Source organism: Melanerpes formicivorus, unplaced genomic scaffold (assembly GCF_026170545.1).
Source record: "Melanerpes formicivorus ecotype bairdi unplaced genomic scaffold, bMelFor1.0.p_v2 SCAF_125, whole genome shotgun sequence".
NCBI lineage: Eukaryota > Metazoa > Chordata > Aves > Piciformes > Picidae > Melanerpes > Melanerpes formicivorus.
Window position 1 is genome coordinate 1,061,388 of NW_027142477.1, and position 21,728 is coordinate 1,083,115.

At 51.3% G+C, this 21,728-nt stretch overlaps 1 protein-coding gene across 3 annotated transcripts in view; it reads right to left on the reverse strand.

The window, feature by feature from the left end:
* MOXD1 (monooxygenase DBH like 1) overlaps positions 1-21,728 on the reverse strand; it is a 101,267-nt gene that overhangs the window by 56,890 nt on the left and 22,649 nt on the right. For 2 of the 3 annotated variants that reach the window (XM_068167898.1, XM_068167897.1), the window contains exons 2-4: positions 8,524-8,670; positions 6,017-6,184; positions 5,815-5,898 (exon numbers count right to left, since the gene is read on the reverse strand). In XM_068167898.1, coding sequence (XP_068023999.1) covers positions 5,815-5,898; positions 6,017-6,184; positions 8,524-8,601 — 330 coding nt within the window. In that variant the 5' untranslated portion in view covers positions 8,602-8,670. Of the gene's footprint in view, positions 1-5,814; positions 5,899-6,016; positions 6,185-8,523; positions 8,671-20,921; positions 21,614-21,728 lie in introns of those variants that run through there. The other variant, XM_068167896.1, reaches the window with a different exon arrangement.

The following is a 21,728-nucleotide window of genomic DNA, read 5'->3' on the forward strand; positions in this document are numbered from 1 at the left end:
TGTGAGCCTGTGATTGAAAATCAGACATCTGGATGGCACAAGAGAGAACTGTCAAAATCCTAGCAAGAAATGACCTCACATCACAGCTGCCAGGCCTGGGGGAAGCAGTGGAATAGTTTTATTACACAAGCTCCTTCAAGAAGACTCCTGGCTGGCTTCTGTAGATGAGAAAAGGGGAGCTGCCTGGGGCAGCCAGCCTGAGGCACACAGCAGAGCCTGCAGCTCAAAGCAGCAAGCCAGGCCAGTGCACATCTAGCTGCAGGAGTGGTTTGCAGCCAGGCACTGACGTGTGCTCTCCCACAGGAAGAGCAGCCAGGGTCCACCACTCCATGACCACTGTGGAGCCATCCTGCAGACAGCTGGTTTGAAGAGGCAGTTGGCTGCTGCTAGCTGAAAGCCACCCCTTTCATCTGCTCTGCTTGTTGTTAAATGGAGACTCACCTCCCCCCCAGCTAACAGAAAGCACAGGGGAGGCAGAACCTGGAAGAGTTTAACAACGTTTCGAGCAGCCACCACTCAGCCAGGAGGGCAGCTTGAGGCTGAGGGGCAATGTACTCTGGCAGAAGCACAACCTGGCTGTAACCTGTGCAAGGCACTCTCATGCCTGCCTGTGGAGAAATCCTCTCATCCTGATATATTTCTTAGCAGGCACAATGTTACTGTCAGTTATTTCCCCAGGAGTTCCCAGAGGCATGGGGGAAGATCTTGCTGCAGAAGGCATTGCAAAGGCATGGAGGAAGACACAATCTCTCCCCTAGGGAAGAAGTTGCAAGAGAGAGGAGACAAAGGAAGATTCTAGAGAGAAATCCCAGCCCTGGCTGGGTGCTCTCTTCTCACACTGCAGTTCTCTTCTCCACTGGCAAATGCAGCAGAAGGAGAAATGACTTCTCTCTGTCCCTATCCCACCTGTGGGATGAATACAGGATTGCAGCCTTCTTCATAATTTCCATGTCATGTTGAGCAGCTTGAGCAAGAAAAGCCAAGGAGAATTGCTGTTACTCATTACCTGAAGCTCTTGGAAAGTAGCAAACACAGAAGGGCTTACTTGCTCCTGAGGTTCAGCAAGAGCATAGGTGCAGGGTCCTGCACCTGGGCCAGAACAACCCTCTGGGGCTGGAGGAGGAGACTGAGAGCAGCCCTGAGGAAAAGGCCTTGGGGGTGCTGGTGGGGGAGAAGCTGGACAGGAGCCAGCTATGGGCACTGGTACCCCAGATGACCAAGGGCAGCCTGGGCTGCATCCAAAGCAGCAGGGGCAGAGAAGGAGAAGGGGATCCTGCCCCTCTGCTCTGGGGAGACCTCACTGTGTCCAGTTCTGGAGTCCCCAACAGAAGAAAACCATGGAACTGATGGAGAGGGTCCAGAGGAGGCCACAAAGATCAGAGGGCTGGATATTCTGTGCTGTGAGGATGGGCTGAGGTTTGCTCAGCCTGGAAAAGAGAAAGCTGCAGGGAGACCTTAGAGCACCCTTGCAGTACCTGTACAAATCTCACCCCGGCTGCTGAGCCACTGCCACTACCCCACAGCCCTCAGCACCACATCCATGCAGCTCTGAAACCCCTCCAGGGGTGGGGACTGCAGCACCTCCCTGGGCAGCCTGGGACAGGGCCTGAGAGCCCTTGCTGGGCAGAGATTGTTCCTAATCTCCAACCTGAACCTTCCCTGGCACAGCTTGAGGCTGTTTCCGCTCCTCCTGCCACTTGTCTGTTCAGACCAATTTTCAGGAAGGAAGGAATGGCAGAGAACAGCTGAAGAATATGGAAATAATTCTTCCTGTAGCTGTTGAGCCAACCTGAAACTCCACATCCCCAGGAGACTGACATGTGTGCTGCTGAGTGCACACTTCCCTGGTGTTGATGGCAGACATTGTCCAACAAGAAGTTTAGCTTCAGATGATCAGAGGCTGGAGCACCTCTCCTGTGGGGACAGGCTGAGAGAGTTGGGGCTGTTCAGCCTAGAGAAGAGAAGGCTCCAGGGAGACCTCAGACCTGCATTTCATATCTGCAGGGAAGATGCAGGCAGGCTGGGGAGGGACTGTTCAGAAGGGGCTGTGGGGATAGAGGCAATGGTTTGAAGCTGGAGCAGGGCAGAGTTAGGTTTGACATCAGGAGGGAGTTCTGCACAGGGAGGTTGGGGAGACACTGGGACAGGTTTCTCAGGGAGGCAGTTGAGGCCCCATCCCTGGAGACATTCATGGCCAAACTTGCTGTGTCCCTGTGCAGCCTGCTCTGGTTGGAGATGTCCCTGTGACTGCAGGGGGGTTGGACAAGATGACCTTGGAGGGTCCCTTTCAGCCTGATGCAGTCTATGACTCTGTGCTCCTCAGAACCACACAGGACAGAACCAAAGCAGTCTCACATGTGCACTGCTTTACCAGACTGAATTAGGTCAGAGACAAATGTGTACCATTTTCTAAGCTCTTTTTCTCTTCTGCCTGCAAGAATGCCTTGAGTAACATTGTATGAAAATGGTGCTGCAGGAGGAGTCCAGAGCCAACAGCTGCAGAAACATTTAACTAACACTGACTGCTTCAATCAGAGAATGCTCTGGGCTGGAAGGGACCTCCAGAGCATCCACTCCAACCCCCTGCAGGCAGCAGGGACATCCTCCACTGGATCAGGTTGCCCAGAGCCCTCTCCAGCCTCACCTTGAATGGAGCCTCAGCCACCTCCCTGGGCAGCCTGCTGCAGTGTTCCAGCAACCTCCTGGTGCAGAACTTGTTCCTCACATCCAATCTCAACCTGCTCTGCTCTCATCCCAAACCATTGCCCCTACTCTTGTCCCTGCAGGCCTTTGGCAACAGTCCCTCTGCAGCCTTCTTGTAGCCCCTTCAGGTACTGGCAGGAAGCTCTTAGGTCTCCCTGGAGCCTTTTCTTCCCCAGCTGAAGACCCCCAGCTCCATGCAGCCTGTCTGCACAGCAGAGCTGTTCCAGCCCCCAGCCATCTTCGTGGCCCTGTTTGATGAGGCCAAACAACTTTGCCCTCCTCTCTGTAAAATTCAGTCCCTGTTTGCACAGCTAACACCCTCCTGAGCAGCCACAGGCCCCATCCTTGGTGTATCAGCAGGCCTTGAGAATGTTTGCTCAGTCTGCAGGCATGCACCCATCCCACCCCACAGCAGCTCCCCAGCAGGACGTGCCAGCACTGCACCCATGGAAACCTGAGCTGTGCCCTGCTCCCATGCCAGGGAAATGCTCCCACCTCATCCTCTAAGCATTTCTGAAGTGGCAAACTGAAATTTGTTTGCCTTCCTGAAGGTGGAAAATCACTAAGGATTCCACTCTGATTCCTGACCATATAAAAGCAAGGAAATTGCTGATTTCACAGAGTCCCAGACTGCACTGGGTTGGAAGGGAGCCTCCAAGGGCACCTTGTCCAAGCCCCTGCAGGCAACAGGGACACCTCCAACCAGAGCAGGCTATCAGGGCCACATCAAGTCTCATCTTGAATGTCTCCAAGGACAGGGCCTCAACCACATCCCTGAGCAACCTGTACAATATTTCACCACTCTCAGTCTAAAGAATTTCCTCCTGCTGTCAAATCTAAATCAGCCCTGCTCCAGACCCTTGAGGGACACCACTTGTCACCCCTCTCTACCTGGATATCAAGCCATTTACCCCTGTGCTTTGTATGCAATCATCCATCCAGGCAATTCCTTTTCCACTGAACAGCCCAGCCATCAAATCCACACCTCTCCAGCTTAGAGGGAAGGATGTTGTGGGGGTCCCCATCAAAGCCTTTACAAATATGATCTCTAAAAGCATTCTGCAATTCACACAGAACCATCAAAACAAGATCAAACTGTTCTGAAACATCAGGCAGTATATTTCTGAGCTCAGATCAGTTTAGCTTCACCCAGTCACAAAGGAGCAATTGAATCAGAGGGCAAGCAAAGCACTACAAATTCATAACACATAAATAATGAATAGCTCCAGAAACCCTTCAGCAGAACAGCAATCCCCCCAAGATGCACATGGAGAGCAGGAGCCTGCTGGTAGCATTTTGAAGCTCTCTCTCTGGAAAGCAGGCAGCCAGGACTCCTGCCATAGAAACTGCAAGCAAGTCCTACTTCTCATGCAGATCTGTGGCATTAGCTGCCACACATCTCAAATGTGACTAAAGAGCAAGTATCTGAAGGCAGAAATTTGGACCTTGCAATTCTTCATGCAGATAAAAAGGCTACAAGGACACTGAAGGGCCTAGAACAACATCTGTGTGGTGAGGAAAGGCTGAGAGCCCTGGGGAGAAGAGAAGGCTGAGAGGGGATCTGATCAAATGTCTATCAATACCTGAGGGGTGGCTGTCAAGAAGGGGCTAGGCTCTGCTCAGTGGTGTCCTGGGATAGGTCAGGGGGCAATGGACAGCAGATGGAACCCAGGAAGTTCTACCTGAGCATGAGGAGAAACTTCTGTGGTGTGAGGGTGCTGAGGCCTGGAGCAGGCTGCCCAGAGAGGTTGTGGAGTCTCCTGCTCTGGAGCCTTTCCAGCCCCACCTGAATGTGCTCTGTGTGACCTGCTCTGCCCAGGGGTTGGGCTGGGTGATCTCTGGAGGTCCTTTCCAACCCCCACCACTGAGTCTGTGATTCCACAAAGTGCAGAAACCAACTATGTTTCAGAATCACTACAGGTGTTTCTCAGAGCCACACTGGAGGTCACATGCTGAGCCCCCGAGCTCATTTAAAATCCCAGTTTTACCAGCTGCACTGGAGACACGTGACTGACAGCCACCAAAAATAATAATGGGATGGAATTACAGCCTTTAAAGCATTCCTGGGTTCAAAGAATGAGAAAAAGGAGGGCAAAAGCTATCTCACTGTGCTCTCAGCAGCAGTGCACTGAAGCTGTGCACTTACGAGGTCTCACGAGGAATGTGAGAGCCAGCTTGCCCCCAGCACTCTTAAGTTTTCAGGCCCAAAATGAAAGAGAAGTTTGAAAAAGCATTGCAGCCAAACAAGTTTGTGCATGTGGGCTCTGGAATGCCCTGGGATTCTGTGAGCCTTGTGTGGATGCTTGCAGGGTTTCATTAATTTTTCACTAAACTGCAGCATCCATCTCTGCTTCTCACTATTTGCCTTTTGTACAGCTGAGGACAATGGAGTCTGTGCCCATGAGATGTACCAGGAGATAACGCCACTGTGGGCATTGCCTCTGGAATCAGATAAAACCCTGACCTTTCACTGGAACAAACTGCAGCAGTTCATCTTTTCTCAAACCCTCCTCTCTGCTAAAAGAAATCTGTCACATTCCTACTCTGATGTCCAAGGACAGCACAAGGGGCACTGGGTGCCAGCTGGAGCAGAGGAGGAGCCACAGAAACAGAAGGGAAAACTTTGTCCCTGTGAAGGTGACAGAGCCCTGGGGCAGGCTGCCCAGAGAGGTTGTGGAGTCTCCTGCTCTGGAGAGATTCCAACCCCATCTGGATGTGTTCTGTGTGAGCTGCCCTGGGTGACCCTGCTCTGGCATGGGGCTGGCCTGGATGGTCTCTGGAAGTCTCTTCCAACCCCTACCATTCTGTGACTGATCCTGTGAAAAGCGGAAGCTTGATGGAACAAGCCTCTAGACAATTTTACTTAGTCTTTGCAAACAATGTTTAAAGAGATCAATAATTCTCACCCTCATTTTCTGAAGGGAGAGAGGACGTAGGGGCTGTGTCCCTGCAGGCACCACTGCGCAGGGCACACCGGAATCAGGTCCAGGGCAGACACTTGACCCGTGTTTGTGCAGACAGGCAAGAGGTTTTTTTCCTGGTAAGCAGCACTGGTCTTGAGCCAAATCACCATCTGAGCACCCCTAAGGGGTCTCTGTGTGAGCCACTCACCTTTGTCACGTGGTGCTTCTGCCGCTGCACAGGGATCTTGAACATCTGGCACCAGTAGGTCGTATCCTTGTCTGGTACAGGCACCTGTCTTGATAAGAAGGGCAAGAAGACAAGGGTCACATGGGGCTGCTGCAGGAGGCCAAAGCTTTGGCTGTCACCTCACCCTCATCTGCACACAGCCCCAGCCCCTGGAGCCACTTACGTCTCTGTTGGTCAGGTCAAAGTAGGGCAAAGAGGCAGAGGAGGCTTCGTCCCTCCCCGGCTGCAGCAGGCGCAGGCTTCTTGTGCCACGAGTGGCCCCGTGGTAGTTCTGCCCTGCTTCTGCCAGGTCTGTGTCGTGGTAGGCCCAGATCACCCTCACTGTGCTCTCCTGGAAAGATACCAAACAACAGCCCCCAGCGTCCATAAGGAATAGGAACCTTCCTGAGAGCTCACACAGCTCCTCTGAGAGGGGCTGAGCAAGGACAGCATCCAGCAGAGGAGGAGCCAGACACAGCTTTGCCTTCCGTGTTTTGCACTCAGGGTTCACTGGAGATGTGAAGGAGCTGAGCCTCACTCCGAGAGATCCCTTCATTGATGTCACCAACTTAAACCAAATCTGCAACCAGCAGGACAGACTCCTCAAGAGGTAACCAACCCAATGTATGAACTCTGTTTTTTCCTACAAAAGTCCTTTACTTACAAGCAATTAGAGAAGGTTTCCTCCCAAACCCCTTCCCAGGCTCAGCTCTGTAGGCACGTAGCTGCGAGCTGCTGTCCTCACATTCCAGGGCAGGAGGACATTCAGCCGTGGGACAGATTTGCATCTTCAATCTGCAGCCACAGCACAGAGCAATTCTCTGTAATCCATTCTCAGGCTGCCTTCACCACCCTTGAGACAAAGCCCTCTACCAAGTCCTGAAATGTCCCAGAATGTTCAATTACACTGGACATTTGGAGCAGGTGTGAAAGACACAGATCCACTGACTGCCTGGGAATCACAGGGTCACAGAATGGGCTGGCTTGGAAGGGACCTCAAAGCTCATCCAGTCCAACCCCCTGCACTCAGCAGGGTCATCCTCCACTAGATCAGGATGCTCAGAGCCCTGTCCAGCCTCACGTTGAGTATCTCCAGGGGTGGAGCCTCAACCACCTCCCTGGGCAACCTGCTGCAGTGTTCCAGCAGCCTCCTGGTGCAGACCTTGTTCCTTACATCCAAGCTCAATCTGCTCTGCTCTCATTTCAAACCATTGTCCCTGGTCCTGTCCCTGCAGGCCTTTGGGAACAGTCCCTCTGCAGCCTTCTTGTAGACTTCTTGTAACCCCTTCAGGTACTGGAAGGTCATTACCAAGTCTCCCCAGAGCCTTCTCTCCTCCACGCTGAACACCCGCAGCTCCCTTAGCCTGTCCTTGTAGCAGAGCTGCTACAACTCCCTGATCATTTTCATGGCCCTCCTGTGGGCCAGCTCCATCAGGTCCCTGTCCTTCCTGTGTTGAGGGCTCCAGAGCTGGGTGCAGTACTCCAGGTGAGGAAATCTGGCTGGGCTTATCCAGCTGTGGTTTAGCCTGCATCCTGCATCTCCTCAGTTCCTCACGTTGATATTTTTATGCACATTACAGAGACAGATAATGGAAACAGTGCAGAACAACAGCAATGCTTCCAAGACACGGAGGAGACAAGCCCAAAACTGGCAGCCCTGCAAATCTCTCTCACCTGTCTGCCATCTCCAGTGCCTGAGTCACCAACTTCCAACGATTTGAAATGATAGTTGGGCAGTAAAGCAGAAGGGCAAACAAAGCCAAAATGTGATGGTTTGAGGCTGTGCCTTTTAGAAAGGGACAGTGCTGGAACACTCTGGCTGCATGTTTTGAAAACAAAGATATTCCAAACGAATTTCATTGGTAGATTGGTGGAATGCAACTTTAAGTTTTAGTTCAGTTTGAGTCTCAGTTCAGTCTGTCTGTCTTTTTCAGCCTGTCTGTTTCAGTCTCTCTCTGAGCAACTGCTGCTGGACAGAGTTAACCTTGAGCTAACAGATAAGAAACTAATTCTTGCACATGCTTTGAGCTAACAGAATTTCCTCCTTTTCTCTCTCTCTAACCCTCTTTGGGGAAAAAGGGAGGTAGGGGGAGAGAGGGGATACAGGGGGGGAGACCCTCCTGGCTGGAGGAGGGAAAGCTTTGTTCTGTTTCACTTTCTTTGCTGTGTATTTCTGTACATATTGTAAATGCTGTATATTGTGTACAGATCCATCTGGATCTCATCCTGCTTGTAAATATAGCTCTCATCCATCTTGCTTCTCCAACTGAGTTAGCTGGGGTTTCTTTGTGTGTGTGTGTGAGAACTGAACTGCCTCTCACCACTACACAAAATTACAACAGAGGAACTTAATACAACAGCACAAGGATCTCGATTTGGCCCAACAGGTGGTTTGGAAACAGACACCAGCACTGCCCAGGGAGGGAAGGCACATCCCTGGAGGGTGTTAAAGGTCAGAGGGGTTTCAAAGCGGTTTGGATATGGTGCTTGGGGATATGGTTTAGGGGTGAACTTTGCAGAGTAGGATTCTGGGTCGGACTTGGTGATCCTGAGGGTCTCTTCCAGCCTGAATGATTCTGTGATTCCTGTCCACTACTAAGGTGAGGTTTTAGTATCCAGCTTCCTATCCATGTGCAGGTTTGGCCTCTGACAGTTTGCTCCATCTCCTTCCACCCCTGCAGAGCCTCTCACCGTTATGCTCCTGTCGTTGGTGTCACAGGTGTGCAGCTCTCTGCTAAAAGCCAGTATGGTGTGTGTCCCATTTTCCATGGCATATTCCAGATGGTAATCCTGCTGAGGGTCCTTCTTGAGAACTCTGTTTTCGTCTGTAAAATAATCCTGTCAGAAGAAAAGGCAAAGCCTTCATTCACATCTGATACTGAATTACAAATGCTGAAGCCCCTGAAGCACACCACGGTGTGAAATGATGCAGAGCAGAGGTCTGTACCAGGTGATACATCTGAGGGGGCAATGAACTTTTTGTAATTAAAAATCTCCAAGGAAGCAAATTTCATTGGTAAGCAGCTGAGAGAGCCCTGAGCAGCTTAAACCAGCACTGCCTGCATGGAGCTGCAGAAAGAAAAGCTGCACCCAACAAGCAAGGAGCTTCACTTATCATGGCTGGGGTGTGGAGAGCTGTAGCAGAACTCTCCCTTAAGGCTCCCATTAGCAAGGCTGCCCTTCCCTCTGTTCACAGCTTCCCCTTTGTTTTCACTGCCCTACAGAAAGCAAACTCCTTGAATGAAGTCTGACCGGCATGAGACACCCTGCAGCTTACCCAGCACAAAAGGTGCTCAGCTCACACAAAAGGTGCTGGGCTGAGGTCAGGTCCGGCTTTGAGGAGGGGGTGTCTCCTGCTTTGGGGTCCAGCAGAGGCAGCCACTGGAGGAGTGGCTGCAGCAATCCAGGTCATTAACCTCCTCACCCCGAACTCCTGCGACCCGGTGCAGCTGGGCCCCTGCCCTCCCTCTCCTCCCACCCTGGCCACCTGGCAAGGGCTGCCCACTGACCCAGATGCAGCTCCCCTGGCCACCAGCCTGATTCGGTGTGGTTTGGGCTGGGGAGGGGACCTCATCACCACCAGCTATACATCTGAACAGGCTCCAGGCCACCACCATTCATCTTGAGGTGCCCTTCACAAAACAATGCAGCACCTGCCGCTCCTGCAAGAAGATAACTACTGCAGCTGTTAGGAGCTCCATTCACCTCTACCGAGATGTTCCTGCTCTTAAAGTGGAGGTAGCCAAGCTGGAAAATCGTCAATTGTTACAGCCAAGTATTTGGTTACCAGTGAGAGTAGCTGGAACCTGACTGACAGAGACAGAGCCACAGAATGGGTTGGCTTGGGAGGGACCTTGAAGCTCATCCAGCTCCAACACCCTGCCATGGGCAGGGACACCTCCCCCAGCCCAGGCTGCTCAAGGCCTCATCCAGCCTGGACTTGAACATCTCCTGGAAGGAGGCAGCCACAGCCTCCCTGAGCAACCTGTGCCAGAGTCTCCCTAGCCTCACTCTCAAGAATTTCTTCCTCTTCTCCACTCTCAATCTCCCTTCTCCCAGCTCGAAGCCATTCTTCCTTGTCCTGGCACTCCCAGCCCTTGTCCAAAGTTCCTCCCCAGCTCTCCTGGAGCCCCCTTTAGACACTGGAAGAATGCTCTAAGGTCTCCCTGGAGCCTTCTCTTCTCCAAGCTGAAGGGAATGAGAGAGCTCATTGACAAGGATCATTTAGGAGCTGCAGTCTTAGGCTTAACCCTATCCTAGACATCTGGGTGTGCAAGAGGCCAGGGGCACCCCAGGCAGAGTTCACAAGATTCTCTGCCTTTGCAGATGGACAAATAACTGTTGGAAACACTTCTACAATTATCTCAGTCAGAATGCAGTTTCAAGGACAGTTTGGACATCTTCCGATTTAATTGTGTCTTGCTAAAACTACTACCACAGGATGACAGAAGGTGAAGCAGTTAGGTTTGTTCTGAAACTGAAAAAAAATCCCAAATGTCAACACTTGGAAGGTACCAAAAGGAGTTGCTTGCTTTGCTCTCTGAACTCCTCACGGCCACAAATGACCGAGTATGTGTGTGGAGGAATCCATATATGGAGGAATGATCACCAAAGGGAGCAAAAGAAGAGCCTGGGACCTGAAATTCAATGCTCCAAGACAGGGGACTGATGAATCATGTTTGTCTAGAGAAAGAGTTTGGGGATTGCATTTCTAGAGGGAAATCACAGAATGGCACAGAATGATAGTGCTTGGAAGGGACCTCTGGAGATCATCCAGCCCAGCCCCCCTGCTCCAGCAGGGTCATCCACAGCAGCTTGCCCAAGATCCCAATGTCCAGGAGGGTTGGGAACCTCTCCAGAGGAGACTCCACAACCTCTCTGGGCAGCTTGCTCCTTGGTTCCACCATCCTCAAAGTAAAGAAGCTCCTCCTCATGCTTAGATGGAACTTGCTATGATCAAGTTTGTGCCCACTACCCCTTGTCCTGTCACTGGGCACCACTGAACGAAGCCTGGCCCCATGCTCCTGACACCCACCCTGTAAGTATTCATCAGCATTGGTGAGATCCCTCCTCAGTATTAATAATTGGTCTGTTCTGGTCTGGTGCTTTCTGGGATCACAGCACTGTACTCTAACCCTGCATCAGAGCTTGGAGAGAGGCTGTGTGTCCCCAGACCCAGCACCACCCCTGCTCTGAAAACAGGTACATCTCCCACAGAGCAAGGGCTTGTCTGGACAAGAAATGTAACCTTGTGAACCTCAGCTGTTAAAGTGTGGGACCTCTGCTGCAGTGGCACATCAAACAGGAGGGAAGCAGCTCTGTGGTAGAACCAGCAGCAACACACTGAATTACTGAGGAGCACAAATTCTAGAGTAGCTTCAGGTCATCTGAACAGATTCAGAGTCTTTGCATGGAACTACTGGGAAGGAAAGCTCAGCAATGTGAAGCAAGACCAGGTGTGCAGGCTCCAATGTTTTGCTGGTGAACTTCAGCACTTCTCAGCATGTCTACAGGACACAGAAACCAAAATAAAGCCCCTGTGAGGACAGGCTGGGAGAGCTGGGGCTGTTCAGCCTGGAGAGGAGAAGGCTCCAGGGAGACCTCTAAGGTCCCAGCCTTCCAGTACCTGAAGGGGACCTACAGGCAGGCTGGGGAGGGACTGTTCAGAAGGGGCTGTGGGGACAGGACCAGAGGCAACGGTTTGAAACTGGAGCAGGGCAGGTTTAGGTTGGCCATCAGGAGGAAGTTCTGCACAGTGAGGCTGGGGAGACACTGGAACAGGCTGCCCAGAGAAGTTGTAGACACCTCATCTGTTAAAGTGTTTAAGCCCAGGCTGGACGAGGCCTTGAGCAAGCTGGTCTAGTGGGGGTGTCCCTACCCATGGCAGGGGGCTTGAAACCAGATGATATTTGAGGTCCCTTCCAGCTCAAGTCATTCAATGATCCTGTCAACCCCTTGTCTCCACACACTTCTGCCTGACACCATCACCTTGAAGCAGCCCTTAAACATCAGGGTGCTGAGATCAGCTGGGAAGCAAATCTCTGTAGTGCCCAGGAAGACAAAGATGTCCTTTTCTCCCCAAAATCCTGTGACTGCACTGAGCGCACCGTGGCTGCCCTGAGGGAATCAGGCATGGAGTATGCTTGCCAAGAGCTCTGTAGGAGTTAGCAGACTGCCTCTGTTACTGGTTTTATTCCCTCTGCTGAAAATTAGCCACATATCATCACAAAAATGAATTCAAATAAATTAATAGGGAAAAAAGAGTTCTGAACAGCTTGGAATTTGTTTGCTCAGCCTCTCACAGGAGAACGGTTTGCTCACCGGTGTTAAAAGCAAACAAGGCCACACTGCAAGGAAACAGCTTGATGTCCTTCTGCTCAGAGAGATGACTTCTGGTCAGACCATGCAGGCTTTGCTTAATTTACCCAGCAGAGCTTAAAAGCCCTTAAGACAGGAGTTTGTGTACAGAGCATAAGGAGCCAGGGGAGGCTGTCAAAAATGAAGACCCTGACAAACTGTGGTGCCACATCCTTGCCAGCAGCATCCTGGAGCAGTAAGGGAAAGGTAGCTGCAGATGTCTCTATAGAGCTGTATATTAATGCATCTCCCATGCTTCCTTTCAGAAGAGGAGAAAAGAATAACTGGAAGTGCTGCTTCTGAGTCAAAATGGAATCAAAGCCACCAGGTCTGGACAGCCTACACTGCACTGAGGTCCTTGTGCCCAGTGAAAAGAGACCACTGGATACATCTAAAGGTCTTTGGAAAGTGGCTCAGAAGGCCAAAGGAGATCATAGAGTGGAACAGTTTATTCTTGATTAAGGCATTGGAACATTTCCCTGTGAGGCCAGGCTGAGGGAGCTGGGGCTTGGAGCTGGGAGCAGAGCAGCCTGAGGGCTGCCCTCATGGCTGGGGATAAAGATGGCCAAGGACAGCACAAGGGGCACTGGGGGCAAGCTGGAGCAGATGGAGGTGCCAGGGGAACAGGAGGGGAAACTTTGTCCCTGTGAGGGTGCTGGAGCCTGGAGCAGGCTGCCCAGAGAGGTTGTGGAGTCTCCTGCTCTGGAGCCTTTCCAACCCCCCCTGGATGTGTTCTGGGTGCCCTGCCCTGGGTGCCCTGCTCTGGCAGGGGGGTAGGACTCAAAGATCTTTCTAGGTCCCTTCCAATCCCTAACATTCTGTGAGTCTTCCTACCAGGTAGGGAAAGGTTTAATGTTGCAACCCCCTTTACACAGGCTTGGTTTTGCCACCCCACAGATTAGCTGGAAAGCTGTCCCTGGCTAGATCACACTGACACACCTCCCTCTGAATGCTGTGAAGTATCATCAGAGATCTACAATAAAGATCAAGTCCTTCAGACTGGATTTCTGAACCTCTCACAGCACAAACCTGGCAACAGGATTTCTGTAGCCATTTGGCACTTAGATCCAGGTTCTCCGGTTGCTTATACTTAACAGGCATGTATCAGATGTCAAATGAGGAGACAGTTTTCAAGCATTACATTTTACTTCAAGTGTAACCATTACAGAAAGAAAAGATAAGGGTGCCATGACTCCCTTTTCTACCCTGGATGCCTTACTTCTCACTTAGAGGTTAAAATGTGGACTCAGAGGTGCTATTGGTCACCATGCATCATAACAAATAGTTTAACATCAGAATCTGCTTATGGAAACTGTTTCCATGTGAAGCATTTTCAGCTCCTATGCTCCCTTCAATAATGTTGGACATAACCCCATGGGGAGCTACAGACCTGGAGACCTGTGGTTGGAAAGCTGCAGCTTGGAGAGGGCCCTGGGAGTGTTGGTTGACTGAACATAAGCCAGCAGTGCCCAGGTGGCCAAGAAAGCCAAGGGCATCCTGGCTTGGATCAGAACCAGGCTGCCCAGGGCAGTGCTGGAGTCACCATCCCTGGGGTGCATGATGGACCTGGTGCGTAGGGACATGGTTTGGTGTTGACTCTGCAGTGCTGGGTGGAGGGTTGGGCTGCGTGAGCTTGGAGGGCTCTGCCAATTGCATGGACTCTGTGAAAATGACATCTTAAAATCTGGGCTAAGCTGTGCAATCAATTAAATAATTAGTCATCTCCTTCCTCACATTACCTAGCAAATTGAAACAACAGATGGCAAAGGAAAAACCTTCCTGCTAGTAAAAGGTATTTTATGCCCTCTTCCAGATGTGCAGCTGATCATCTTATGCTGTTTTTCAGATCACATTAACCTCTTTCTTTCGTAAAAACATATGGTTTGTGGCATATAAGGTTTCTGATTGCTGCTCTAGAGGAAGGAAGAATGATTTCTTAAGGATATGAAAAGAAGTTGGTTTATCCTTGGAGACTGTAAGCACAGCTGCAGAGGGAAGCCCAACCCTGGAAGCACCACCAGCTGCTATCACAGCACAGGACAGGTGTTTAGGGGACTCCCTCCCCAGATCTTTGTGATGTACAGCATTGGTTTGTTTATGAGCTCCAGTTCCCAGCCTAAATTATGGCCAGCACCTTTCAACCTCCAGAAGCAAAAAAAGACCCTCAAGTCCTGTCCCCAGCCAGAAGTCGCCTTGCAGGCTCAGCTGGTGATCAGCTCTGCTTTTGCCCAGCCTGCCCCCTCACACTGAACACTGACAAGCAAGTCAAGGGAGAAGACAGGAGCGGGAAAAGAGGGAAACCCAAGCTGTGTTGCAACTAGTCTTCAACTATGTCCTGTAGCCAACCCATGGAGCTTTGAACATTCCCAAACTATCCAGGCTCACATCTAAGACCAGGGCTGAAGAGAGATTCGGCAAAGGGATGGGGAAGCTGATCCCAGCATGAAGGTTGGCACAGGTGAGGCCCTGTCTGTGTATAGATAGGATAGATAAATGGCTACAGTACATAGAAGAAGTGACCACAGAGTTTGTTTGAAGTCAGCATCCTGCTATCCCTCTCTGGGTTCCCAAAAACTAATTGTGGTTACCATTTCTCTCACGCATTGTGGCACTCGGTTTGGATGGAATCCTGCTGCTCATGGCTCCAACGCACTGGATGTTAGCACCAAAGTGAAGCTGGTTTGACAGAGTGTTTGGCAAGAACCAAGCAGAGCCTGAGCTTAGAAATAAGCAAACTCAATGATTGTTTTGCAATCTCAGAAAAACTCCAGCTTGAGTTTCAGGCAAAGATCACAGACTCCTAGGATGGCTTCAGCTGGAAGAGACCTCAATAATCATCTACTTTCAATCCCCTCTCCCACTACATCTGGCTGCACAAGGTCTCACCAGCCTGGGCCTGAACACCTCCAGAGATGAGGTGTATCCACAGCCTCCCTGGGCAACCTGTGCCACAGTTGCCTCACTCTCAAGTATTTCTTCCTCATCTCCAGTCTCAATCTGCCCTCTCCCAGCTCAAAGCCATTGTCCTCATCCTGGCACTCCCAGCCCTTCTCAGAATTCCCTTCCCAGCAGGCTGCCCAGAGAGGTTGTGAAATCTCCTTCTCTGGAGCCTTTCAAACCCCACCTGGCTGTGTTCTGAGTGACCTGCCCTGGGTGCTCCTGCTCTGGCAGGGTGATTGGCCTAGATGATCTCTGGAGGTCCCTTCCAAGGCCCACTCCTCTGTGATTCTATGGCAATGTCTCTATGGCTGTATCCAAGTACAAAGATATTCTCAGCAAAACAGAGGATTTTTCACAGATAAAACACAATGACTGACTTACAGACACAGCTGTCCTCAGTCAAGCTCTAAGTCACCTAAATGTGTCAAGTAATTGCTGCCCAGGGCAGGTTCCTGTTAGCCTATAGCCCCCTGACACCTCCTTGGTTTCTGTGGCATTCCTGGGACATATAAAACTGTCACTTTCTCCTCACACAACTGGAGAACAGTGAAAGGTGGAGAGCTCTCTAAGTTACTGCACAAAGGTGTACAAAGTTGAAACAGAACATTGCTTATCGTCCTGGATAACTGAACTCTGCAGCAGTCCCCAGCACCTACCTGAGCCTCTCCAGCACGAAAAAATGCTGATCTAAGAGGTTAGATCCTAGTTAGAGAAGAAGCTATCAAGCTAGGTTAAAGGCTGTCCTAGCACAACTAGACTAGAAAAAACATGCAGCAAGGTGCTGTAAGGGAAAGGAAATCTCTGAGCAGGAGATGATGCATGATCCAGTGTTACAGCTGCACTTCATCAGGAGGAACATTCCTTACCCAGGAGCCACATTCAGCCAGCACAAGTTTGCTTCGTTTAATGACTTTAATTACTTCAATTATCAGGTAGTTTTAAAAAGACTTCAGGGGTTTCCAAAGATAACTCTTAGTGTTGCCAACATTTCTGTATGTGCCTTAGACAGTCTCCCCTCTCCCCACCCCTCCTTCCAGGAGAGTTGTTTGTATGGAGAATTAAACCATTCCCCCCGCTGTGGTCTTTGCCTCACCCCGGGGGCTACATTTCCATCCTGCCCCAGCTACTGATTTTGGGGAGCTGTAAGAAAATTTCATTTTCTTAGGATTGCCAACATCCAAAGGAGAAGAACAAATACCACAGAGAGTACAAACAAAACCCCTTGCAAAGCAGTCCCCGAGCCTGCACAACACAAGAGCTACAGAATTCTTCCCATCTTTTGTTCACCAACTGTTGGTTCCTTGTCCCAGATATTGTACCTCTGAAAGGGAGCCACAAAGCACCCAGCCAGCAGGGATGTCCACTGAAGTGTCTCTTTATGCCCCACAAGCAAGCCAAGAGGGACTCATTAGTCATGAGGAGATTTTGCCCCGATGCCCAAAGGCATGAAATACTTCCATCAAAGCACCAACTGAGATGTGTCAGTGTGGCACTCGCTTGCATCTCTCTCTTGGTGCCTTTCAAGTTGTTTTCTAAACACTTCTTTTGTTGTTGTTGGCATGAGTGCACTTAGAAGCAGCATATGGTGAAGTGCAGAGAACGCCGACTGCTTTCTGTCCTTTAAAACCTCTTCCAAGTACTTCCCTACCAGCAATTAAGCTAACTCCATGGGATACATTTGATAACAGATATTCTTTAGCTGGGGTGACAGTTAACAAGCAAGGCTCTAATGAATAATAAAGCACTTTCCAGTGGCACACAGTCGCCATTCACCCCGAGCAGGGGCTATTTTTGTGCGAGTTCAACAGAAGATCCAAACAATGCAACCCTCTTGTGTTGCTTGCACAAAATAGGCATTCATCAAGGGGGATTACTCTCCCCAAAATGAGGCTCTCAGCAGTTACATGCTGTGGGTGGGGATGCACAATTCCAGACAGGGGTGGAGACCAAGGAAGAGGCTCGGGTCTAGCATGAAAATGCATGCTGTGTCCATTTCTAAGCACAAAAGAGATGCATTTAAACAAGGAAAAGGAAAAAGGAAGAAAATGGGAGGAGAGGAGGAGGAAGGACACTAGCTGCAAAAGCTTTGATGAAGAGTAAGGCATGCTGCAAGTGACCATGGCAATACTTCAAGGTAACATCTTCTTAAGCATAAACTCTCCTTCCAAGTCCACTCCCTCCCTAGAGAGACCATGGCAGCTCCTGGCTTTCTAACACCAGCCCCCATTTGTATCTTCTCCTCCTTCTCAGACATGTTCACCCAAACACCACCTAACCTGTTGCTGGCCCCTCAGGGGTCTCAGTAAGTGGGAACCATCAGAATGCTCATCTCCCTCTTTCCCTCCTTCTGCTTGGCAGAGAAGCCTCCCTCACAGCAGCACCCTGGGCTAGTGGGAGGTATCCCTGCCCATGGCTGCTGGAACTTGATGGTCTTTAAGGTCCCTTCCAAGCCAAACCAGTCTATGACTCTGAACACGGAAAAGCTATTTGGGCACACATCCATGTATCCATGATGTGTCCTCTGCCTCCTCCCAAAACAGCTCTAAGATCCCATCCTAAATGCTGAACTTGGGGAACATTAGGGCAGTAAATGTGGAATTGTTCCATCATTCAAATACTCTCTGAAAAACTGCTCTGAACTTTGTTCTTCTAACACTTTATGCCTGGAGATATTGGAGAACTAAGCCTGAGATTACCAAATGATTCCAGCCCTCCCTTCTAGGAGACACTCTTTTAGGTTAAATACAGCTCCAACATGGAAATTCAAACTAAAGCAAGTCACTCACTGCACCCAAGCTCAGGGTACACCTAAACACTGAGAAAGTAAAACCCAGGCCCAAATACCCAGAACTTTGAGTCACCAGATCTCAAGGCAAGTACTGCTGGCTAACTGTGGGAGCAGCACTTCCTTGCTCTGAGAGGATGAAGAGGCAGTACCAGAAATGTTCTCTCTGCTCTCTGGAAGCTTTCCTCTACCTCACCACACGGATCTTCCACAAACTGAGGTGTCTGCTTCTGCCTTTGCTGAGGGCTGCAGTCTGACTCCATGTAGATGCATGTTCCCAGAAGAGGACTCTGCCCTCCCAGAACACTTTCTATTTTTAAAGGAGAAGACGTAAGGGGGAGGAAAGAGGCTGAATTCTCTCAAGCGACCAGCAATTTCAATGCCCACTTGAAAGGTTATAAAGGTGTTTCTGAACAGCTTCTGACAATTCAGGCCACTAACAAGTAGCTGGAGACCTTCAAAGAAGCCAAAAAATGACCTTTCTAAGAGCTTAAACCATGAGAGACATTTTCCAGCTGATGGGCATGGAAGGAAAACACATTGCTAAAACCAAGAGGGAAAGTGAGTTCTTTCATTCTAGGCTGCAGAGATTCCACAGAGTGCAGCCAGGCCTAAAGCCACACAATTTCCAGGGTACTATCTATGACAAATTCCTTTTCAGTAGTAAATAAGGTGAAAGATACACTCAGCACAGGAGGGGTTTTGAAAACATCAGCTGTGTTTGTGTGTCCAGCAAAGGCTATTATTGAACCAGCATTCTGGAACAACCCATTCATTTTTAGAGCAGTCCCTGAGGACTGGCCACAAAGTCTTCAGACAAATTTTGTTTCTTCATCCTCTTTGTTTCTGGCCTTTTCTTGTCGGTGCAAGCACAGAAATATTTGAGCTGAGCAACTTTGTACAAGACCTCACTCCAGCTTAAAAAGAAACTTTTCTGTCTGGATCTGAGGAAGGAATGCGGATGGAGAAAACCTCAGGTTGCAGGCAAGCTTAGCAGAAGTGTTTCCTCTGAGGGTCACCTAGTTAAGAGAGCAACACAGTAACTGCCAGCGCTTCCCAGAGCAGATGTTCCTGCGCTGAAATCAGTGCCTCCAGGAAAGTATCAGGCGTTCAGTAACTGCAGGCACTTGCTGCACCCTTCTCTCTGCTTGCTCCTTTAGATTTGTCCTGAGATGCCAGTGAAGAAAATCCTTGGAAAAAGAATGGGATTTGTATGGGGCAGGTTTTAAAGGATGCTGAAAACCTGCTGCAAAGAGCCTGGAAAGTGCTTTGGCTGCTAGGGAAAGTGTCCTGCAGTGGGGTGTGCAAAGAGACAGGCTAGGAAAATGAGAAGCAACTTGATTGCAGCATATGAACAACTGTATGGAGGCAGGGTGCAGGAGGGGCAGAGCAAATACAGAGCTGGAACCTGAACTCAGATAAAACAATGCTGGAAACGAGGAAAAGCAGAAGGCTGCCATTGCCACAAACTCTGGAAGGAAGCGATGGATGCTTCAGCACTGGGTGTCATTAAAAGAGGTTTGGGTCCCTCTCCCAAAGGCTTCCTTTACCCCAACAACATCTCTGAACTAACCAAGCACAAAGTTCATGGTTCTCAAGTGCAAGGTTCCAGCAAGCCTCACATTCTGGGAGTGAAGGGTTTATGACTAGAACAGGATTTTTATTATTATCATTTCATTCAGAGGTTTGCAGGAGAAAAAAAAATCTTCATGAAATATAGAGGAACAAATCTTCTGAAAATACTCAGTCTGAGCTTGGATAAGACAAATATTTGTCCAAATGTCAGGTAGTCAACTAGGGGGGCGGGGTGGAATAAAAAGAAAGGTTTCTGCTGAAAGCTCTCTTTGCCTGCAGCTTTTATTTTTATTACAGCTGGGAGAGCATATGAAGCATTTAGTTTTCCTAAAGTGAAATCAAACTTTAGGCAGCAGCTTCACAGATCAGCTGAGTCTGATATCATGAAGAACAGACAAACCACCTCTTCTCCTAGAGTGCCACTCTGCTCTGAAATTGCCTCTCTCAAGGTTAGTACTGAGGTAGCTGGAGCTGACAAGGTGTCAGGCTGGGCCTGATTTCCCTTTCATTCACTCATGGGACAAGCAGTGCGTGCTCCCCCAGCCCTCCAGATCCTCCAGGCTGACTCTCAGGTCACTGAGAGAGGACCTTCCCTTCTCACGGCTCCTACCACACTAGGCTCTTGGAGGGGATGATTTGCTGGAAGCAGCAGCAGAACCTATGTCCCACACTCCTGCTCCCAGCCATGGCCCTGGCAATACCTAGGCAACTACAGAAACATGCCTAGGGAATTATGCCAGCACAGATGGGCTCCTCTGAGGGTGCTCTGCCAGATCAAAGACAGTACCAGGAGTCCCATGGGTTACTCTGGTCAGTCGTTTTCAATGTATGGGTCAAAACACCTCCAGGTGAGGAGGAACAGCAAGGACAGGAGCAGCACTGGCTGTGGCCCAGTATAGCAGGGTGTCAGCACGCTGGGGAGCTGTGGGATCCCGCCCTCATGCCAGTGGGATTACAATGACAAGCTCAGGCGGCACCGCGACATCCAAGCTCCGTCACTTGTTGAGGGGAAAGGTGCCACAGCTCGCTGGGGAAGATTCTGCTATCCCCTCTCTCTTTTGCAGCCAGCAGGGAGGGTGCCCAGAGAGAGGGGAAAGGGCTGTGGCGTTTTCGGGATAACGAGGAAGGAAACCTGACACCTTTGAGAAAACCCCTGCAGAAGTTCAGGGGGAAGGATGGCAGGGAGAGGACCGAAGGGGAACCGCTTCTCCATGGGCTCAGAACAATGGGAATGGCCGAAGCGCTGGGAGGAAGAGGCTAAGGGACGTGAACGGGAGCGAGAAGGCGGTGAAAGAAAGCGGGCAGGGAAAGAGGAGCCGAGAAAGGAACCGCAGGAGGAAGGTGGCGGACAAAGAGGAGCCGGGAGGCGGAGCGGGGTGCCGGGAGCGGGGTGCCAGGAGCGCTTGCGGGCGCTGGAAGGAGCGGGCCTTACCTGCAGGTAGGGCTGGCCCCTCTCCACGCCCCCCACCACGATGTCTGCCGAGGCCATGCCGCCGCTGGCCGACAGCCCGAAGCCCACGTATCCGCGGGTGCGCACCTCCAGGCGCACGGCCAGGGCGCTGCCGCGGAGAGCCCAGCGCAGGCGGTACGCGGCCGCGCCGTCCAGCACCGCACTCTGAGGGTAGCTCCGCGGCGGTTCCACGGCGGCACAAGCACAGAGCAGCCCTCCCAGCACCAGAGCCCAGGGTCGCCGCATCGTCCCGCTGTGGCTGCGTGTGCCCGGGGTGTGTGCGTCCGTGTGTGTGCGCGGAGGAGGGGGCCGGTGGCCCGGTCACCCCGCCCCCGCTGCGGGCGGCCCCGAGCCGGCCCAGGCGGGGCAGCGCGCCCCCGGTAGCCGCTTTGTTCGTTGCCCGCTCCGGCTCGACGCTGGTTCCCCTCCCGCCGGCCGTCGGGGGCAGGCCGGGCCGAGCCTCTTGCCAGCACCTGCCGAATGCTCGCCGCCGCTGCCGGGCCCCCGCCGGGGCGTCCGGGAGGTGCCCGGAGCTCGGGTGTTTAACGGGCGGAAAGGGGCTGCCGGGGGAAGCGGCGGGGAGGCGACGGCTCGGGCTTCCCCCGACCCACGGGAGTTTCAGCTCGAGTGGAAGAAATCGGCGGGAGAAAGCCCAGAGTCGAACGAGTCCTTTCGAGCTCTCAGTCGCCTCTCGCAGGCTGCCGGAGGGCGGTGCCGCGGACCGACGGGCGGCTGAGCAGCGGGCGCCCGTCGGGAGAGCTGTTTTTGCTACGCGAGTGAGGAAGAACG